This window comes from Solanum stenotomum, chromosome 6 (assembly GCF_019186545.1).
Source record: "Solanum stenotomum isolate F172 chromosome 6, ASM1918654v1, whole genome shotgun sequence".
Classification (NCBI taxonomy): domain Eukaryota; kingdom Viridiplantae; phylum Streptophyta; class Magnoliopsida; order Solanales; family Solanaceae; genus Solanum; species Solanum stenotomum.
The window spans coordinates 53,977,018-53,999,861 of record NC_064287.1 but is presented as its reverse complement, the minus strand read 5'-3'; the positions used below and the strand labels follow the sequence as shown (position 1 = coordinate 53,999,861).

The window sequence follows — 22,844 nt, the reverse complement described above, 5'->3', positions numbered from 1 at the left end:
GGGCGTGAGGACGAACTAGTCCAATACTATGATAGCCTTACATACCTAGAAGAACAAGATTCTTGAAGAATCTTGAAGAAGAACTTGATTAGAAGCCTTGAAACCCTAGCTTTAAGGTAAACAATCAAGAAGACCTTTTTTTAGACTCTCGAGTTAGTTTCTTAAAATCTCTATAGCCAAAAATTATGATTTTCATGATTGAAGATGAAAATCTGATTGTTTTGAGCTTTTTAATTAGTCAAGAAATTCGTTGATGGTTTTCTTGGAGGTAAAAAGACAAAAACGATTATTTTCAATATTTTCCCGTCGGCTAATTCGTAACAGCACTGTATAGGTTACTAAAATAGTCATAACTTTTTACTCAGATATTGGATTGACGTGAAACTGGTGGGCTTTGAAAGTAGATTCAATTACCTTTAATTGGATAGGTTATGGCTCACGTAACTCTTAATATTCTAAGAGATATGGTCGTTTAAAGTTGACCTAAGCAGAATCTTACTTCAAAACTTAATGAAACTTCAAGAACACTTATCAAGAACTCATCAAGAACTCTAATCTTTAAATTTGAAGAACGAAATTACGCTGAATAAATCATGATTGGTGTGTGGGTGAAAGAACCCAACACTATGGAAGCTTACATACCTCTTAGGGATCAAATCATGGCGAAAATCCGCTACAACACGCAAAAATCTCGACGAACGCTTGATCCTCTCCTCTTTTCTCCTCTTTCTCCTCTTTTCTCTTCTTGAACTCTCAACTAAAACCCTAGGTGTATTTTAGAATTATAAAACTGAACCTAATCAGATTAGACCCCTAAAATATTACTAAAAACGAATTAAATCTGTTTTGGTAAGGAAAAGACCAAAATACCCCTCTAAAACCCGATTTTGACTTTCCTTAACTGGACAGCCTAACTTCAAAAGGCCATAGCTCACTCATCCGACCTCGAAACTTATCAAAATCGGCGGCGTTGAAAAGATAATTCAAAGATGTTTCCTACGGTAACTGGTAGAACACCTAAATCATCCTAAGCTAGGAGTTATGGTCGTTTGAAGTCAACCCAAAACTCATACTTAGCTTAACTTGCAAAATTTCAGATTTTGCTATTTCCAATTTAATTCTTTTTGAAACTCAAGGTGCTACATCTAGTGACCTTAACACTTAAGAAATTTTAAATTCCTTGGTAAAATCTCATTCGCTACGAAGAACGGTTTGAGTCTTAGTTCAAAAATTTTCTGGGGTGTTACAATTCGTATTGAAGCCGATTAATTTTGATTAGAGCTATGAAGAGCTTTATTCGAGAGAAAACACTTTCTATCAAATCATCATATATACTTTTTTACTATGCTTATGTTTGTCCATACAATTTTTTCCATTTCTATTCAACAAAGAAATTTTGAAACACCATTTAATTATATATCAGATTGATTTTTTGAACTTTTTATTTTATTTTATTTTTTGAAGATGAATTTCAAGTTTGAAAAAGTCGCTCTTGCTATTTTTTTCTACGTTATAAAATAAGGTATGATAAATTAAATAACTTATTGGTATTTCTCCTTCCATTTCCTTTTTAATTCTTTTTTTCAAATGATTGCAAAAGGTATATCTTGAAGGATTAGTGAAACAATAATGCATTTTACCAAATTACTAAATTGACCCTAAATAAATTAAGCTAATGAAGAGTACAAATCATCTTATATCAAACATCAACCAACTTTATCAGTATCTACCTAGTTTTTACACTATTTTATTCCTCCACCCCACACACCCATATATATATATATATATATACACATCTTGCATTTAATTTTTTTTATGGGTAGTTAATTTATTAGTTGGAGTTGTAAAATTTAAAATGGATATATATTTATTTTATAGGAAAAATTACTGAAATACACGTCTTATGTTTCCCTTATTTCCAATATTCCCTTCTATTTCTAAAAACCTCTAAAATCTCTTATTTCTTTAATGTATCCTAGCTATATACTAATGTATCCGAGCTACATATTATGTACTCGAGCTAGTTTTTAATGTATCCGAGCTACATATTATGTATCTGGTTTTTGTTATAATGTATCTTAGATACTCTTTAATGTATCCAAGCTACATATTATGTATCCAATTTGTGTTACTTTTTAAGGGATTAATGTAATTACAAACTAATGAGGGATAAATTGTAATTTCATATTAAAACTATAGGATTTATGTAAATCTTATTTTACTATATAAGAAGAGGGAATAAATATTCACCACAAGTCAACATGTATTCCAATAAGAAGAAGGAATAATCAATATATTTATAAAAAGAAATGACATATAAAATAAATGGACAAAGTATTGGTTTTTCAAAATGGAAAAGGACAAAACACATATAAAATTAAAAGACATATAAAAAAAAGTTGGTTTAACTCTCAAACATAAAAAGTTATGTTATTAAAAACTTTAATAAAAAGTACTATAATTTACAATAAATAATAACTTAAAATATCTACAAGACAACAAAAAAAAGACTAATTTTTGTACTGTTTGTGTCACATAAATTAGGATTGGATGATTTTAAAATTTTAATTTTGGTTATACATAATAAAATAGCCGAAAAATTGAATGATACAAATTTTTTAAAAATAACCGAATGAATCGTCCTATCGATAACCCTAATGTTACTTCTACTCTGTTTATTTTTACTTAAATTTAGAAAGATATGCTTCATTTCTACCCTCAATCTTATCGCTACATTTATTTGCTATTTAAAATTGAAATTAAAAAGACAAATGACAAATGAATTTCTATATTAGCTCACTTATGAGCAAAATATATTATAACAATCTTTACTAATTTTATAACAATACATAAACTATACTCCCTCCGTCCCATATAAGATGGGCACTTCCAACTTTACACGGTGATTAAGAAATCATTAATACATTGGAAGACTTCACCATTTTGCCCTTTGTTTATATCAATGCACATTGAAATGAGTTACAAAAAATACACATACAATATAGGAATGGTCATATTAATTGTGGTAAAATGAAAAAGAATTAATTAATTCTATCCTAATTTAATAAGTGCTCAAATAATATGAAAAAAATATTTTTACTAAGATTCTCATCTAATATGGGACGGAGAGAGTAACCATATAACTTTATTAATGTGCTGCCCGGGCTTTCTTTACTAGTATTACTAGATATGTGTACTTCTTTTCTTTACAAATTTTTTTTACATATGCCTTTTTTTTCCATATGCCTAATTAAGAGCTATCTCTAGAGTGCTTTGTCTAGTTCTCTTACTTTGCTGTTCAATTATTAGTTGGGAAAAAAAGTGTTTCCTGACATGACCCCATAATAACAACATTATTAATGTAATGTAACAAAACAAGAGCTCTATTTGAAGTTTCTTGTCTAGTTCTCACTATATATACACTTATGAGTAAACCTTCTTCATACAAATTAGAAGAAAACACTCAATCTTCAAAATCATGACAACATCTCTTCCCAAATACTTACAAGATCAAGAGGGCTTAAGTGAAGAGTGTAAGAATTTTTTCTCAGTCTTACCAAAAGAAAAAGGATGGATGGAATCGTATATTTATAACTATCAAGGTTTTTGGGCATCACCAAGAATAATTCAAGGTGTGATTGCATGTCAACAACAATTTCAAGCTCAAGATAGTGATATCATCCTTGTTACACCTCCTAAATCAGGAACCACTTGGTTAAAATCTCTTTTATTTGTTTTAGTAAATCGTATGAAATATCCTGTTTTTGAACAAAATCACCCTTTGCTTGTTAAGAACCCTCATGATCTTATTCCAGTCTAGGAAATTAGACTCTATGGTGATGGTCTTGTCCCTAATTTTGCATCCTTCACTTCACCTAGACTCTTGTCAACTCATTTGCCCTTTGCTTCATTGCCAAAATCTGTCCAAGATTCAAAAACCAAACTTGTTTACTTGTGTAGGAATCCTAAGGACACTTTTATTTCTATGTGGCATTTTACAAACAATTTAAGACTTCATCACAAAGATATACATCCCATTGAAGAAAAATTTGAATCTTTTTGTAAGGGGATGAGCCCTTATGGTCCGTTTTGGAATCACGTATTGGATTATTGGAAACAAAGTATAGAAAAGCCTAACAAAGTACTTTTCTTGATGTATGAAGAAATTAAAGTGCAGCCCAAACTTCAGCTTAAACGCTTGGCTGAATTTTTGGAATGTCCATTTTCCATAGAGGAAGAAAATTGTGGAGTGATTGATGAAATATTCAGAATGTGTAGCTTTGAGAATTTGAGCAACTTGGAGGTGAATACAAATGGAAAATTGTCAAGTGGAGCAGAAAATAAAGTGTTCTTTCGTAAAGGAAAAGTTGGAGATTGGAAGAATTATTTTAACATAGAAATGAGTGAGAAACTTAATCATATTATTGAACAAAAGTTTCAAGAATCTGAAATAAAGTTTTCACACATCTGATTAGGCATTAAGATTCTATATGTCTATTGAATGCAATTATTTATTTTAAAAGTCAATGTTGAATTGGAGCAGTTGTATTTGAGATTAGTATTATAATAAGAACATACTACAAGAGTTTTATTGTAGTACTGATACAATTATGTTCACAACTTAAATTGTTGAAAAAATATGTATAAAATCATATATCTTTAATCGGTCGCAAACGGTGCTTTTCATAGTACGATCGCTTTCCTTTTCGATTTTGAGAGTGTCTAGTATTTGTATTGAAGCCGATTAATTTTGATTAGAGTTGTGTAGAGCTTTATTCGGGAGAAAGCACTTTCTATCAAATCATCACATATATTTTTTTACTATACTTATGTTTGTCCATACAATTTTTTTCACTTCTATTCAACAAAGAAATTTTGAAACACCATTCAATTATATATCAGATTGATTTCAAAACTACCTAATAAAGTTTGAGAGACTATTTTTACATCGTGAAATGATAATTATTGCTATCACATGGTTGGTGATTTAGCTCTATATATATTCAATTATTGCTATCACATGGCTGGTGATTTAGTTCTATATATATTCAATTATTGCTATCACATTGTTGGTGATTTAACTCTATATATATTCAATTATTACTATCTCATGGCTGGTGATTTAGCTCTATATATATATTCAATTATTGCTATCACATGGCTGGTGATTTAGCTCTATCTATCTATCTATCTATATATATATATATATACATATACTAGATATTATGTGTCCGTGCCAGTACGGACATAATATATGTTAATTTTTAATCTCAATTTAAGTGATACTTATGAAATTTGGAGAGTCAATTAATTTTTTGGTATGTTTTTTCAAAAATATTTTAAGTTATTAATTTGTTATGATTTATAATTATTTTTTACGTTATTTTCGAATAATATATGTTACTCATTTTGTTCCAACCTATATTACACATACGGAATTAGGAGAGTCCACCAAATTACTTATATGTTCTTTTAAGTATTTTCAGTTGTTAATTATAGTATGATTTACGTAACTTTCAATATTATATATTGTTTCATCTATTCAAATCCATGTGTCACAGATAGAATTTTAAGAGTCAATTAAATTTTTTCTATTTTTTTAAAAAAAAAATATTTTAAGTTGTTAATTAATGTGATTTATAATACTTTAACGTCATTTTAATTATAATATAATATTTTAAGTTGTTAATTATTGTGATTTATAGAATTTTTAAACATATCTCATATGTTTAAGAGTAGTGTTTTGTAGTCTCTTATTAGATACTATAAATATTTTAAGTCATTAATTATTGTAATTTATAGCGTATGTTACATAATTTTCAAATTTACAATAAAATATTTTAAGTTTTGTTACTCATAATTATTTATAGTATCTTCAACGTAATCTTTGAATATATGCTTAATTAAAAAAGAAAGTAAGACTCTTATTAGATAGTAGAAATATTTAAGTGGTTAATTATTATAATTTATAGCGTATGTTACGAAATTTTCAAATTTATAATAAAATATTTTAAATTGTTAATTATAATAATAATAATTTATAGTATCTTCTATGTAATCTTTGAATATACGATTAATTAAAACAATAAGACAAATAAATTAAAATAGAGAGGACAACAACAAAATTTGAACAAATTTAAGTAGGTAACATTTTTGTAATATGCAATTTATAAATTGAGTAATTAACATTTGCGAGGCAAGAAATAAAAGAAAGGAATGGAATTGATAAGGTGGGATCATAGCTATTGACAATGAAATAAATGCAAAGCAAAATTGAAAAGGTGGAGTCAATGAACTTTTCGGCTCAGGCAAGTTAAAAAAAGAAAATATAAACGAATTTTTATGTCAAATGATAAGAATGTACACAACCGTAAAGAAGCTGGGTATAATATTAAAGAAAATACCCATATTGCCCCTGGCTAGGGAAGCAGACATGTTGACTAGGGGTGTACATAGGTCGGTTTGGTTTGGTTTTTTATTAAAAAAACCTAAATCAATTATGTCGGTTTATTAAATCTAAAAAACAAATCAAACCACATAAAGTCGATTTTTTCAGTTTTTCAGTTTTTTTACAACTATATGGTGTTTGAAAAAGAGATCAAATATATTTTTACTTACCTGTGTGATAAACTAAACTTAAAAATGTTAAATGAATAGAAATTTTCGAAAAGACGGTAAAATTCACACGAGTACTTTTTTTTAAAAAAAAAATATCAACGCTCATTATGTTAAATTAATAAGATTAAAGGCTACATGCAAACTGAATACAAAACAAAATATTTACAAAGTAAATTGTTAACTTTGAATTTGAAAAACTATAACAATATAATTGTAACTTCGAATCTAAATACAAAATAAAATATTTACAAATTTTACAAGCCCAAATTTGAAATAAAATATATAAACATTGAAAACTATAAACTAACTAAAATTATATTAACAAAGTAGAATATAAATAATATTTTTATCTATAAATAAAATAAAATTATATATATATATATATATATATATGTATATATAATATTATGTCGGTTTGGTTTGTGTTCGGTTTGACTTTTTTCTTTTAATATCAAATCAAATCAAGAGTGGTCGGTTTTTTTTTGAACTGCCAAACCAACCAAACCAAACCATAAATCATATTTTTTTTTGGTTTGATTTAGTTCGTCGGTTCGATTTGACTTTATGGTTTGACTTCTACACCCCTAATGTTGACGAACAACTGCTTCCCTAATCTCTTATATATAGTAGTAATATGTATGAGTAAATCTTCAACCTACAAACTAAACGAAACACTCCTCTATACACTTTAAAACATGTCAAAATCTCAAACTTCTCCCCAAATTCCTCCCAAGTATTTACAAGAGGATGAAATCAGTGATGAGTGTAAGAAATTGCTCTTAACTCTACCAAAAGAAAGAGGATGGCTTGCATCACATATCTATAATTACCAAGGTTTTTGGGTAACACCAAGATTCATTCAAGGTGTGATTGCTTGTCAACAACAATTTCAGGCTCAAGATAGTGATATTATCCTTGTTACAACTCCTAAATCAGGAACCACTTGGTTAAAATCTCTTTTATTTGTTTTAGTGAATCGAATGAAATATCCTGTTTTTGAACAAAATCACCCTTTACTTGTTAAGAACCCTCATGATCTTATTCCATTCTTGGAAATTAAACTCTATGTTGATGATCTTGTCCCTAATTTTGCATCCGTCATTTCACCTAGACTCTTGTCAACTCATATGCCCTTTGCTTCATTGCCAAAATCTGTCCAGGATTCAAAAACCAAACTTGTTTACTTGTGTAGGAATCCTAAGGACACTTTTATTTCTCTGTGGCATTTTACAAACAATTTAAGACTTCATCACAAAGATATACATCCCATTGAAGAAAAATTTGAATCTTTTTGTAAGGGGGTGAGCCTTTATGGTCCGTTTTGGAATCATGTATTGGATTATTGGAAACAAAGTATAGAAAAGCCTAACAAAGTACTTTTCTTGATGTATGAAGAAATTAAAGTGCAGCCCAAACTTCAGCTTAAACGCTTGGCTGAATTTTTGGAATGTCCATTTTCCATAGAGGAAAAAAATTGTGGAGTGATGGATGAAATATTAAGAATGTGTAGCTTTGAGAATTTGAGCAACCTGGAGGTGAATGCAAATGGGAAATTGTCAACTGGAGAAGAAAATAATGCGTTCTTTCGTAAAGGAGAAGTTGGAGATTGGAAGAATTATTTTACCATAGAAATGAGTGAGAAACTCAATCATATTATTGAACAAAAATTCCAAGGATCTGGAATAAAGTTTTCATACATCTAATTAGGCATTAAGATTCTATTTCAATTGAATGCAATTATTTGTTTTAAAAGTCAACGTTGAATTAAAGTAGTTGTATTTGAGATTAATAATGTAATAAGAACATACTACACGAGTTTTATTGTAGTACTGATACAATTATGTTCACAACTTAAATTGTTGAAAAAATATGTATAAAATCATATATCATTATTTGGTCGCAAACGGTGCTTTTCATAGTAAGATCGTTTTCCTTTTCGATTTTGAGAGTGTCTAGTATCCGTATTGAAGCCGATTAATTTTGATTAAAGTTGTGTAGAGCTTTATTCGGAAGAAAGCATTTTCTATCAAATCATCATATATATTTTTTTACTATGCTTATGTTTGTCCATACAAGTTTTTCCACTTCTATTCAACAAAGAAATTTCGAAACACCATTTAATTATATATCAGATTAATTTTTTGAAGATAATTTCAAATTTGAAAAAGTCGCTCTTGCTAGTTTTTCTACTTTATAAAATAAGGTATAATAAATTAAATAACTTATTGGTATTTCTCCTTCCATTTCCTTTTTAATTCTTTCTTTCAAATGATTGCAAAAGGCATATCTTGAAGGACTAGTGAAACAATAATGCATTTTAACAAATTACTAAATTGACCCTAAATAAATTAAGCTAATGATGAGTACAAATCATCTTATATCAAACATCAACCAACTATATCAATATCTACCTAGTTTTTACACTATTTTATTACCCCACCTCCACACACCCATATATATATATATATATCTTACATTTAATTTTTTTTATGGGTTGTTAATTTATTTGTTGGAGTTGTAAAATTTAAAATGTATATATATTTATTTATATATATGAACAAGTTAGCGCTTAAATGCTAAATGGTGGTAGCAAACACCCTTTTTTATTCGAGCGATTCAAAATCGAACACAAACACCGATAATTCAAATAAAAAAAAAATATTGGTTTAAAGGTTTTTTTTTATTATTATTATTGGATTATGAATTCTTAATGGTTTGAGGTTTTTTCTTAACGGGTTAATCGATAACCTAATAGTAAATTAAAAAATTATACTTATAGAATTTGGTATATATAAAATCCTTGATTATGAATTTAGATTCATATTTTTATTTCTAACAATCACAAACTTTCAATTATTTTCAAACATGTTGATATTATTTTTGAGCAAGATGCAATCTCAATCCTTACTCCTACCTAATAAAGTTTGAGAGACTATTCTTATATCGGTTAAGAATCATAAAGTCAGACAGCCCTAGGATTGGACTCAAGCTAGCTCAATTATTGCTATCACATGGTCGGTGATTTAGCTCTATATATATATATTCAATTATTGCTATCACATGGCTGGTGATTTAGCTCTATATGTACTAGATATTAAAGGCCTGTTTGGTCATGCGATATGATATCATGATATAGAATAATGAGATGAAATTGAAGGTTTGTTTGGACATGCGATATGTAATTTTTGTGTTGTATATTTTCTCATAAACATAAAAATTTCATAAGTTGTAAAACTATTAAAATAGCCCCAATTGTAATTCAATCTTATCAAATAAACAAAAAATTATAAAATCGCATAATAAATTATTACAAAGTTATTTGTTCTCCACTTAAGTAATTGTTTCATCTAACTTTAATTTAATAAAAAAAATTGAACATAAATTGTAGTATACTAATCTTTAATATAATCCTCTCACATAGTACGGACAATTTCCTCACGTTGAACTTGCATTTCTCAATCATGTGACCGAGAAGACGAACCAACATTGTTACTTTGAGCCATTTGTTGGTCAATATCCTCCGCAACTATATCTTCATGTTCATAGACCATAAATATTTCATCACTACTTTGGTATTTTCGCAAATAATTATGTAACATTGCACAAGCTATGACAATATTCACTTGTGTATCAATATCATAATGGTTCATGCCTTGTTTCAGTATTCTAAATCTATTTTTCCAAGCTCCAAAAGTCTGTTCAATTACATTGCGCAGAGATGAATGCCTATAATTAAATAGTTCTTCGGCATTTTGAGGCTCTCTTTCACTTCCTCGGTAATCTTGCAAATGATAGCGTAGTCCTTTGTATGGAGCTAAAAATCCTTTTGTGTTTTGAAAACCAGCATCAACAACATAATATTTATCTACCAAAAAATATTTTATAGAGAATTACTAAAAGTATATGTGACGTAAATGAGACAACTTGTGTAAATAAATAATATTTATTCTAGGGATGTAATTTAAAGTTATCATGTGGCGGAAATGAAAATTTTGACGTTGGTTCAACAAGTGCATTATCAAGTTCTTTACTATCATGTGCAGTACCTTCCCAACCAGCAATGACAAAGTTAAATGGCATATCAAAATCACAAGCACATAAGACATTTTGTGATGTTCTTCCTTTGCGATTACGATATGCTTGTTGCACCGCTTTAGGAATCTCCCCTTCTATATATGTTCCATCAATCACTCCAACACAATCCTGCCAAATAAAAAATACATCAATATTAGTTTACTGAACATAAAATAAATTGGAGGCATTATAAAATGCACTTCATAAAAATAATGTTTGTAAGAGTAATAAAAATAGTACTTCCAAGACAATGCAAAGTCATAAAATAAATATTATCTCTTTAAACAAAGTTGATAGGAAATATGTAACCAAATACTAATAACTTACACATAAAATATAAATGTTCACTTATTAAGGCCATAAAATAAATTTATTAATGTGATTGAAATTTTACCTTAAACCAAGGCCAAAATTGAGTATTATGTCAAATTTTGGAATGTACACCAGTCATATTTTTTGGTTGTATAAATGTTGGTGACATCTTGCTAATTGCCTCGGCAACTATTTTAACATGCCGGTTAATTGTTTCAAGTGAATGTTGAAAAGTTTCACAATTGTGAGGTGTGAGTTTAAGTGACGTTATGTTGGTGAGATTAATAAATTTTATATTGGTGATAATAATAAATTTTAAAAAGTAATGATGTGATTATAAATTTTATTTACATATGAAACAAATAATTAGTAGATATAAATGTGGGGTTGTTTTAACAAAATATAAACTCATGGATCAATTATTGTATTAAAAAATCTCAAATCATGATATGGAATCACCATATAATTCCATATCATGGTTTTTGGAGAATATGGTATCACCTCTTATAATATGGAATCATGAGATGGAATCAGCGATAAATCGCATGTCCAAACGCTGATTCCATCTCACGATACCATATCGTGATATGGTATCGCATGGCCAAACGCCTACTAAGTGTCCGTGTCGGTACGGGTGTAATATATATTAATTTTTAATCTCAATTTATGTGATACTTATGAAATTTGGAGAGTCAACTAAATTTTTGATATGTTTTTTCAAAAATAATTTAAGTTGTTAATTTGTTATGATTTGTAAAAAAAATTTACGTCATTTTCCAATAATTTATGTTACTCCTTCTGTTCCAACTTATATTACACATGAAATTAGGAGAGTCCATCAAATTTCTTATATGTTCTTTTAAGTATTTTCAGTTGTTAATTATAGTTTGGTTTACGCAACTTTCAATAATATATATTGTTCCATCTATTCAAATTCATGTGTAACCGATAGAATTTTAAGAGTCAACTAAATTTTTTCTATTTTTTTAAAAAATATTTTAAGTTGTTAATTATTGTGATTTATAGAATTTTTAAACATACCTCGTCTGTTTAAGAGTAGTGTTTTGTAGCCTCTTATTAGATACTATAAATATTTTAAGTTGTTAATTATTTATAGCGTATGTTACGTAATTTTCAAATATACTATAAAATATTTTAAGTTTTGTTATTCATAATTATTTATTGTATCTTCAATGTAATCTTTAAATATACGATTAATTAGAAAAGAAAGTAAGACTCTTATTAGATACTATAGATATTTAAGTGGTTAATTATCGTAATTTATAGCGTATGTTACGTAATTTTCAAATTTATAATAAAATATTTTAAGTTGTCAATTGAATGCAATTATTTGTTTTAAAAGTCAATGTTGAATTGAATCAGTTGTATTTGAGATTAATATTGTAATAACATACGACAAGAGTGTTATGGTAGTACTGATACAATTATGTTCACAACTTAAATTGTTGAAAAAATATGTATAAAATCATATATCTTTATTTGGTTGTAAACAGTGCTTTTCATAGTACGATCGTTTTCCTTTTCGATTTTAAGAGTATCTAGTATCCGTATTAAAGCCGATTGATTTTGATTAGCGCTGAGTAGAGCTTTATTCGAGAGAAAGCACTTCTTATCAAATCATCATATATATTTTTTTACTATGCTTATGTTTGTCCATACAATTTTTTTCACTTCTATTCAACAAAGAAATTTTGAAACACCATTTAATTATATATCAGATTGATTTTTTGAAATTTTTATTTTATTTTTTGAAGATGAATTTCAAGTTTGAAAAAGCCGCTCTTGCTATTTTTTCTACTTTATAAAATAAGGTATACTAAATTAAATAGCTTATTGGTATTTCTCCTTCCATTTCCTTTTTAATTCATTTTTTCAAATGATTGCAAAAGGCATATCTTGAAGGATTAGTGAAACAACAATAATGCATTTTAACAAATTACTAAATTGACCCTAAATAAATTAAGCTAATGATTAGTACAAATCATCTTATATCAAACATCAACCAACTATATCAACATCTACCTATTTTTTACACTATTTTATCTCCCCCCTCACCCACCAACCCCACACACCCATATATATATATATACATATTTCCTCGAGTGCCAGTCCCACTAGTGCTAGTATCAATAGGAAGATCTCACTTCTATTTACTCAGACGCTTCTTTTTTATCGAAGGCCGGCCGGAAGAGATATTCAGAAAACCCGATTTCTGTCTTAAGAACTTGACTCAAAAGAGAAAAGAAGACCGGATTAAAAGTGATCTCACTTTCGACGATTGAGCTTGACTTTTATATCCAGTTTGGACCTGGACTTAAACGTCTTTGGATCTTGCTTAGGATCGGTTTGATATATATATATATATATATATATATATATATATATATGAATCATGACTTTAGTTATTTTAGTCTTGCATTTAATTTTTATATGGGTAGTTAATTTGTTATTTAAAATGGATATATATATATCTATTTATTTATATATAGGAATAAGTTAGCGCTTAAATGCTAAAATATGGATAGTGGTGTGTAATGACCCAAAATGTCATTTTTAGAAATTTTCGTGAAATTACCATTTCATCCCTTCCAATAGTTTCCCCGAGTCGTTCATGATCAGTCGGTGGAGTTGGTTTGAGAATTTTGAACTATTCGTTTAACTTGAATTAATTAATTGATGGGTAATGGTAGATAATTGACTTAACCGATAGTTAATGGACTAAAGTGATAATTTATTTAATATCTTAAATTTAATTCATTTATTAAAATAAATAGTAGGGTTTGTCACTTTTGATATATAATTAATTTAGAAAAAAAAAGGATAAAGAAGAGAACCTAAAATTTCCCGTGAGAGGCGACCACCGTGAGAGCAGAAAGGTTCACATTCAGGTAATTTACTAATCTTTAATATCGTATTGCTAGATATGGAATGAGATATAAATGCTATGGTAGTTATGTTAATTAGATTGGAAAGAAAGGTTGGAATTTATGTCAAATTGATTGGAAAGAAAGGTGGGAATAGATTGTGGTGTTGCATCGTTTTTGGAGGCAAACCTGCACTTTAATCATTGGCTAATCAATGCCAAATGATTGATGCATTAGTGTAGGTTATGGCTTTGCAACAAAAGAGAGTATATTATTGTCCTTAGAGGTTAACGTACTGGTTCCTTTTTTCTTATCAAATAGGTCTTACAACGATGATATTATATAATTAGCCTAGATTGATATATTGGTATATAAAATTAAATATTGAGTATATTGTATTACATGAATACCGTTAGAATTGTGATATTGGAGAAGTTGAAGCTTAACCCTAAACTTGAAATTTAGAAACTTGATTGTAAATTTGGGTGAGTTTTTGGGTCTAGACTATACCTATAGTAATATGGGTGTTGTTAGTTTCGAAATCTTATTGTGACTATGTACTTGAATAGATTGCATTGATTTGAAAGCTCAATGAAAGGGGAAAACTCAAGTCTCGGAGTAATCATTTGATTGTTTGAGGCAAGTGAATTTCTAAACCCTTGTTAAGTGTATGGAATTCATGTATTTCCTTGTAATATGTATTTAGGGTAATGAGGCTTGGTGGTGGGTTGACTTGTCCACATTGATTAATTCTAATTATGAAAAAGGGATAATAAAAGGCAATGCGATCAATTGTTTGTGTGATGTGTTGAGAATTGTTTGAAAGGCTTGTTAAATCATTGTTGATGTTGTATCCTGATTGTCTTGTTGTGAATTGTGCAATGTTATGAAAATGGTCATCTCCTCATTATTTGTGTGAACATGTCATTTGCATTGTTGTGAGACATGGTTGAAACAGGTGTTATGTGCATTGAGAAAGAATAAGAAAATAAAGAGAATGTACCATTTCGAGGGACGTATCGCGTGCCGCGACGGATACTATATTTCGAGGGACGTATCGCGCGCTGCGATGGTTACTATTATCGAGGGTCGTATCGCGCGCCGCGATGGATGCATGGACAGATATGTCCCCCATGGGTCCTGGACTAAGAAACAACGGGTGTGTATCATTAGGTCAGACATGCATCACTATACTTGACATTGCATTTCATTGCATTGCACTCCTTTATTATTGGTGAACTTGATCTTGTGTGTTGCTGATCTTGTGAGTGCCTTTCTATGGAACTTGTGACTGATGAATATTGAGCTTGTTGTTGAAGATATGCAATTGTTAGAGTGTTGTTGTTGAGAATATGAAATTGTTAGAGTGTTGTGTTGAGCTATATGCTTTGTAAATTGTGAACTGTTAGGTTGGACTGATTTTATACAGATTGTAGTTATGAAGGTTCGGTTGGGGTGTAAGGAGTACTTGTATTCTATCCCCTTAGCTCGTGTTTAGAGGTTTACTTGCTGAGTACCGTGTGGTTTGGTACTCACCCTTTGCTACTACATTTTTTTGTAGGTTACTAGCCCGGACCTTTGTGATATATTCTCTTCTTTTCGAAGCTTCTTGGAGATTTTTGAGGTAGCTGTTTGTCAACTCAGAACACTTTCTTATTTCTATTTATAATCTTATTCTACTCTAGAAACAATGTCATATGATACTTGTATTTTTCTTTTGATTCAATTGTAATACTTTAGAGGTTTGTACACGTGACAACCAGATTTTTGGGGGTATTTTTGAGTTGATTATAAAAAATTCCACATTTTATTGTAATGGTTGAGTTTTAGGCTGACTTGTCTTGGTGAGATAAGACGAGTGCTATCACGTCCATTTTTGGGTCGTGACAGGTTGTATCGTCATTTTACTCTTCTTATTATATACTAGATAAGGAAGCCGTGCTCTGCACTGCCCAACATGTTCCATTGATAATATATATTTCTTTTGTAAGAGCAACATCCATATTTTAGCGCAAAGTTTTGTTGATTTATCTACTTATATAGAGGTCATATAGTTACAAACACTACAATTCAAATATTTCCTCTAATGCAACCAAAATAGGCAAGAGACGATGCTTAAGAAGTTTATCACTTACACATGTTATCAATACATGTATTTGATTGGACATGTGCAATTGGGGCACACACCAAAATTTCACCTATGGAATTAAACAATGGCAAATGATGTTTGCAGTACACATGGGAAATTTATTCAGTTCCTCCGGACTCTTCGAAAGATGAGGCCATAAGAAGCAAAAAATTGGAGTAAATGACATAAATAGTCTCTCAACTGTAAGAGTAGGTCTAAAATGGTCCCTGAACTATATACTTAACGGATTTAGTCCTTTAACTATTCAAAAATTTGTCAATTTTGATCCCTTAACTATACACTTAACGGTTTTAGTTCCTTAACTATAAATTTACCAATTTTAGTCTTTAAGTATTCACAAACTTATCAAGTTTGGTCTTTGTCCATTTTTTTTAAAACAAATAGCTTTCGTTTTTAATACGCACCATACTAAACTTTGATAGTTTTTATTCGAAAAACTTATCATGCATCATGCTAATCAATGTGAATTTCATTTAATTTACTCAAATTTCTTTACGTAAAATAAAATGAATAGAATAATAAAATTGATCTATTTTTTAAAAAAAAATTAAAAAATTGCAAATCTACCATTTTATAAATTACCATTTCTGTAAAATTAAACAAATTCCGTTCAATGAAATCGTTGGAGTACAATCTTTGGATTTAACGGATAATAACTTTTTTCTTTTTATAATAAAGTTTAACATATTCAAGTCATTAATAATAATAATATGCTTTGGATTCACTTGAAAAAAATGTCGCACTAATGCAAAAGGTGTTTTGGAGGGAGTAAACTGTTAAGTATTTTGAAATAGCAGAATAGCAACAGCCACTTTATAATGCAGTACTTGACAAAATAGAGCTGAATTTAAGAACTTGAAGGACTTGTTCACCTTCAAATAAGGACCCAAAGAATTAGCTTTAATCCAGGGAACAACAATAAAACGCTCTTAGTTTATAGTTCAGCTTTTGACAAAATGTACTGCATTTAGGAAAAAAAAATAGCAAATCTGGTATGTTAAACCTATTCGATAAATAGAACAAGAGGCGGTAATAGCAAGATTAACCATACAAGAGATGTTAGCATTATTTGTTTTAGTAAGAAGACAATTATTGTGTCTCAATTTTGGAGATGCCATTTTCACAGCTATCCATATTACAACTGTCTTCAGAACCTTTAACTTAATCAACATTTAAAAGTAATAAGTCAAGGAAACAACAACATAGCACTCAACTTGAATAAATATCCACAAAATAAAAGAAAGTACTTAAATAATTAATTGTTTGGGAATTTTTTTGAACTATAGATGGATAATAGGTATAGGTTAAATTGATAAACGAAAACAGGGCCTTTTTAAGGGAAGAAATCCCCGATTGAATAGATGGGTAATTTCTTGAACAAGTTCTATTTTAGATAATTGAAGCACCATTGGACAGAGACAATTAATATGACAACACAAATAATGTCAAGGACTATGACTCATGTAAAATAAAAGGTCAGGCTCAATTTCAATGAGTCTCCTCATTTTGTAGTCCATCTCTTAGGCTAACCTAAAATATTGTTCGCTTCAGAGTTCAGACAAAGATTCGAAGAAACTACACATTAATTAATGATGTTAAATTTATTATTGCTTGTTATTCCCTCCGTTTATTTTTACTTGTCCATTATTTTTTTAAAAAAAAAATAGATTTTCGATTATACTTGTTACTTTTAACATATCAAAAAGAGACCAAAACAAAAAATCCTAATTTACCATCAACATTAATTACTTCGTCCCCAAATCATTTTTCAAGATCCAAGTATAGATATCAATTAATATGAATATTATGGTAAAACAATACTCATATTAATCATTGTTTCTTAAGAACCATGTAAAATTAGAAGTAGACAACTAAATGTGAACGGAGAAAGTTACCTTTTGAATGCATATAATTGGAAATATAACTTCAGCGATTCAGTTAAACATTATGTACAACAAATAAGTTTTTTTCATAATACTAAGATGCTGGACAGCAAAAACCAAATTTCTAGCAAATACAATAAACTAATCTGATCTCGTCGCACAACGAAATTAAAAATATATATATTTAGAAGAAGGAAGAATTACCTTTCGCTGAGCAGCGAACTAAAACGACGAGTTGAGAAGACGACTCCACCACCTCTTTCAACTCAAACAACCATAACAATTGAACTATTGAACCCAGATTTCCCAAACCTTTTAGGGGTACTCCCAGGTTTTCCAAAAAAAAAAAAAATTGAACAGTGAAAGGGAGGAGCTTATATAGGGAAAGATTATGAGAAAATTGTGCTCCAAATCGATGTGGGAACCCCAAAAAAATTCAAAACCCTGAATGAATAAGGCTCGGGTGAGCTGGAATCGTACCAATTTGAAACGAAATTGAAAAGAAAAAAAAAAGGAAATTGGAATGGACCACACCATGGCTACCTCCGAAAGCTCCGCGTGTCTTTTGGCTCATGCTAGGCATGCAGATCGTACGAATTTGAGGTAGAAAATGGGAAATTTGAGCGGCAAATTTGGGAATTGGGTTAGTTCCTTTCTGGGTAAATGTTGTTGTGTGTGTATGTGAGGGAGAAGGGTACATAGTACTGGGTTTTTGGGAAAAAAATGGGTCGGTTGTTGAATCTGTAGGAATTGTATGGTGGGTCACTATTTGAGTTGAGAATTGGGCTGGGTCATTTAGTGTGAAAATGTTGTGCTGCTGGAAAGGGATAAAAAGGTCCAATATATGGTTTGATTGAAAAAATGAGGTAAAGAGTGGGGTAGATTTGTAATATGAATTGAGAAATTAGCCAAATTGAGTTTAATTAGTGAATTAGGCTAAAACTTAAATAAGACGAATTAATATCAATTAATTAACAAGCTTTTTAATCTTAGCGACATAAAATAATTAATTTAACTATAAACTAATTAACTCAAAAAATATAAACTATTAATTAACTAAACTAATTGACCAAATATTTAAGCAAAACTAAAATCTTTTTGGAAGGATTTTCGGATATTCATAAAAGTTAATAATTAGAAACATAATTAAATAGAAACATATATATTATTTAAAATTTATAAAAGTGACAAGATAGCTTGAAAATACCTTGAAAAACATTTTGAATTTTATAAAGTCAATTATTTCAAATCGTTCGAAATTTAAGAAGCTTGTTGATCAAATCATATTGTGGAGGGCCAAAATTGGATGTCGGTCTTTTTTCCCCTTATATAAAAGAGACACTTTCAAGTTTCAACATGTTAGCTTAATGTCAAATAATTTAAAAATAAGGATATTTCAGTCATTTAGGTCTATGAAAAAGCTGATATATGAAAGCTACGTGTCTTTCTTTTATAGAAGGTTAAGGGCAAAATGGTCACTGAACCATATTATATGTGGCAACTTAATAGCCTAAAGTCCTTTGTGTCCATTAATATTGCTCCACCTGTTAGCCAACATTTAAGTCATCTCTATCTTCTTTGTTTTCTCTCTTGAATATTAGAATTAGAATACTTGTTGCAAAAATTTGAGGTTGTGATGATGATTTTCTTCTTTGTTTCTCCGAGAATGAGAAAATTGATAGTGTAAGAGAGCAATCGGACCCGTATCTTGGCGGGGCAACTCGGATGGAAGGTTATCCTGCAACCGGTACTTGCAGTCATGGCGGTGATTCCAATCTCTCATATTGTATTACAAATCCGAGCTTCAATGTTTAAATTTCTTAGGGTTTATTGAAAATCGCCTCTTTACCTCCACAAGATAGAGGTGAGACTACACTGACTTATTGTTGTTGCAGTTGGAAAATTCGCAGTTAAAAAAAATACACCAGAATTTCTCATAAAAGTAGCCTGAAGAATTCAACTACTTCAATACCATGCCATAACATGACATTTTTAATTATTTGTGTGTTTGCATGTTTTTGGGATTTAATTTTATTGTTTTTGTTATTTGTTGAATGCAAATATGATTCTTTTGATATTTGGAATAGACACACAACAGTGCTTTAGGTTTAATCCATCTCTCGCCTTCTCTCGCGTATGGCTGTATGTACCTTTTAGAGACAGAAAGAGCAAACTCAAGTTGCAGGGTAAGGTGAATACCTTTTGTTTCTTGGTTCATTTTGTTAACCGTTTCTATTCTTCCGAAAATTTGTTTTGACATTCAAAAATCGACTTGACCATGAAATTGGTAGACAATGAAGAAGAAACAGAGCAAGTAGTTTTAGAGCTCTTTATGTGTGTGGTGCTGTTGTATCATGTAAATTATTATATCGTATTTTTATTATCATTTTTTCGTTATCTCTATTTGTTTTTTTATTATATTTTTTTTGTTCTACATTGAGATTTCTCTGCATCCAAAGAAGACCCAATTCGGTTCTTCTGATTCTAGGCAGATTAGGTTGATTTGCTACATTTGTAGAATTTGACTATTTGTTGAATCCACTAATTTGAGGTGACAAATCTGGTAGCTCACTAGATTTGCTTAACTGTTTATTTACACATATTGCTCGAATGTTAACCTGCTCCCTTTTTTCCTTCACTCTGCACTTTGAAAAATATTTGTTGTCTATGTATTTTGCATCTTTGTTGTTTCAAATACAAGTACTAACACCTAATCATTACTTTATAATTGTACAGGTATTCCATTTCAAGTTTATAAGGAGGCTACAAGAAGTCTAATTTATGAATAGTTACCTTGTGTGTGATGTTAAAGAGTGTATTTTAGCATTTATCAATATAAAAATGAAGTCATGGACATTGTTCCAAAATGTCTATGAATTATGTCTTGAGTTGCTTTTCAAGGAGTAAGGTGTGAGAAAGTATTGTTTAATGAAGAAGGTAAAAAGGTGCAATTCAATTTTAAGACCAAGTGTTGAGTTGGTCTTTCACATTAAACTTGAGGAAAAAAAAAAAGAACTAACTTCAGTGAATGCATATTAGTACTGTAGGATCTTACTCATTCATGATGGCTTTCTTTTGTTACTTAATTGTAATCTTCCAAAACTTGTTTTGCTTGAACAGGGTTCATCGTTTAGGGAAATATCAGATCCGAAAATGTTTTGCTACGAATTGACAGGTTTGTTTATTTGCTTCTTATAAACTTCTGTAAATTCTTCCATACCTCCGTTTTACTATTTATTGTTGCGTGAATCTGCGAAAGTTTTTGCTGTCTTTTAGTGCTATGAAAGAAAGTTACTTTGATAATAGAAGTATAGTAAGATTTATAAATACTAGGATTAGTCAAATAACCTCTAGAATTCAAATTTTCGCTACTGTTTGAGTATATTTATAGTGAGGGACGTTCATGTCACGAGTGTCAACTCTGACGTCGACCCAAAGTTGGGGAAAGTATTTGAGTGGAAACATAACATAGGGGCATGTGCATACTCTTGAGTTTTTCTGATGAACAATGAGGTTTGACTAGCTAACTAGAAGGGAATTTTTCAACTATTAAATAAGACTGAGTCTTTTCTCGACTAAAAGGATGTCTTTTAGTTTTAAACCATATACTTCTATTGTTTTCTCCTTAGAGTTGTTGACCTCATCCAATCCTTGTCATTTTGATCAATGTATTTTGTTCCGCTAGATTGTTGGACAGATTGTAGGAGAAACAACACAGTAAATTCGATAATGAAGCTTATTTAGATGAGAATCACATGTTATTTAAAAATATCCAGTTCCTTGTCGAAGTATTGCACCCTCTACTCTATTTTATTTCGTATGAAATCTCTTCTAATTGCTGATTTCTACACTTCTGAAACGCACACATGGGCACATTGCTGATTTCGTATGTTGTTGTTATCGTCGTCAAATTAGTAATGTTTTGCTCCATTTTTAAGATTCTTATATTTGAATTTGTGCATATGATGTGTCTTTTACTGTAGTCTACACAACACATCGAATTGCCACATACTTTGTTAAGTGGTTGGGGAAGAGTACTCCTGGTTTGTCATATGGATTGGCCCTGAGTGAGGCTTTGATTGCACCTGCAATGCCCAACACTATGGCAAGAGCTGGTGGGGTATTTTTGCCTATTATTAAGTCTCTCACTTTCAGCTGGAAGTAAGCGTGGTGATCCCTCCTCCAGGAAGCTAGGATCTTACTTGATTCAATCTCAATTCTATGGATACATGAATTAGTACTGACCAAATGATCCTATTATTCAAGAAGTCAATCTATATACACCAATGGTGAAAATAGTTTTTGAGCCATTAAGGTAACATTAAGTTTGTAACCTGGAAAATAAGGTTATTAGCATGCTAAAATAGGTTAAACTATTAAGCTATATCCATAGGGTAATTTTTGACTGCTCTTTGTCTGAAGACTGATATTTATCTTGAATTTGCAACAGAAGACATTATGCATTTGATCAAGTATTACTATCTTTTCGGTTGTGCATCTGTCTCTTTCAGGAATACATAACATATATGGGGTATGGAATGATGTCAGCTATATGAAGCTCTTAACCTGCAAATTCATTACTGAGAACTCAAATCTATCTAGAATTGCTTTAATAGCTTTCATAACTAAAAGGGATAAAAATGAATTGTTTGGTTGTTGAAAATAGCTTTACCTGTCAGCACTTTAATTATTTTTTTTGCCTTTAAAAGCAATGAAAAACAATTTTATCACATGTTGTTTCGTATTTTTAAATTAAAATTTGCTATATGTTAAAAAATAGATGTCAAAAAATATGTGTGGAAATATAATCCTCTAGCCTTTTTGATATTCTCAACTCTCAAGTGTATAAAAGATCTTGATTCTGGAGAAGAACAAAGGGGATATAAAGGCATTTCGATATTGTTGTGGTGATTCCGAACATTT

General features: G+C 29.9%; 3 protein-coding genes across 34 annotated transcripts in view; all 3 read left to right on the top strand.

Moving 5' to 3' along the window:
* LOC125867431 (cytosolic sulfotransferase 12-like) overlaps positions 1-22,844 on the top strand; it is a 69,748-nt gene that overhangs the window by 16,929 nt on the left and 29,975 nt on the right. The gene's annotated exons all lie outside the window — the stretch shown is intronic.
* Positions 1-22,844, top strand: part of LOC125867428 (cytosolic sulfotransferase 12-like) — a 60,761-nt gene that overhangs the window by 24,690 nt on the left and 13,227 nt on the right. The window contains exon 3 of one of the 6 annotated variants that reach the window (XM_049547930.1): positions 8,154-8,506. The exons of 2 other annotated variants lie outside the window; for them this stretch is intronic. In XM_049547930.1, coding sequence (XP_049403887.1) covers positions 8,154-8,321 — 168 coding nt within the window. In that variant the 3' untranslated portion in view covers positions 8,322-8,506. Of the gene's footprint in view, positions 1-4,303; positions 4,584-7,268; positions 8,507-22,844 lie in introns of those variants that run through there. 3 more of the 6 variants (XM_049547932.1, XM_049547929.1, XM_049547928.1) reach the window with 3 other exon arrangements.
* LOC125867444 (dicarboxylate transporter 2.1, chloroplastic-like) lies at positions 19,364-22,146 on the top strand. Of its 27 annotated transcripts, XR_007446643.1 has the most exons (5): positions 19,464-19,785; positions 20,009-20,112; positions 20,213-20,277; positions 21,042-21,096; positions 21,619-22,146. XR_007446643.1 is itself a non-coding variant. In XM_049547952.1 (4 exons), the coding sequence occupies exons 2-4, from the start codon at positions 20,850-20,852 to the stop codon at positions 22,084-22,086; spliced, it is 246 nt and encodes an 81-aa protein (XP_049403909.1). In that variant the 5' UTR covers positions 19,465-19,785; positions 20,658-20,849; the 3' UTR covers positions 22,087-22,146. The 27 variants fall into 27 exon arrangements, 6 of the variants coding, with proteins under 6 accessions (XP_049403909.1, XP_049403906.1, XP_049403905.1 ...); XR_007446641.1 differs by having other exon boundaries at positions 19,465-19,785; positions 20,009-20,107; positions 21,042-22,146; XR_007446639.1 differs by having other exon boundaries at positions 19,465-19,785; positions 21,042-22,146.

Bases quoted from the DNA above. Each gene is read 5' to 3' on its own strand.
- LOC125867444 (XM_049547947.1), top strand. From the start codon at position 20,200: ATGAAATTGGTAGACAATGAAGAAGAAACAGAGCAAGTAGTTTTAGAG. The intron at 20,278-21,041 runs GTAAATTATTAT...TTGCTTGAACAG, and splicing joins GTGTGGTGCTGTTGTATCAT to GGTTCATCGTTTAGGGAAAT. The intron at 21,097-21,904 runs GTTTGTTTATTT...CTTTTACTGTAG, and splicing joins GTTTTGCTACGAATTGACAG to TCTACACAACACATCGAATT.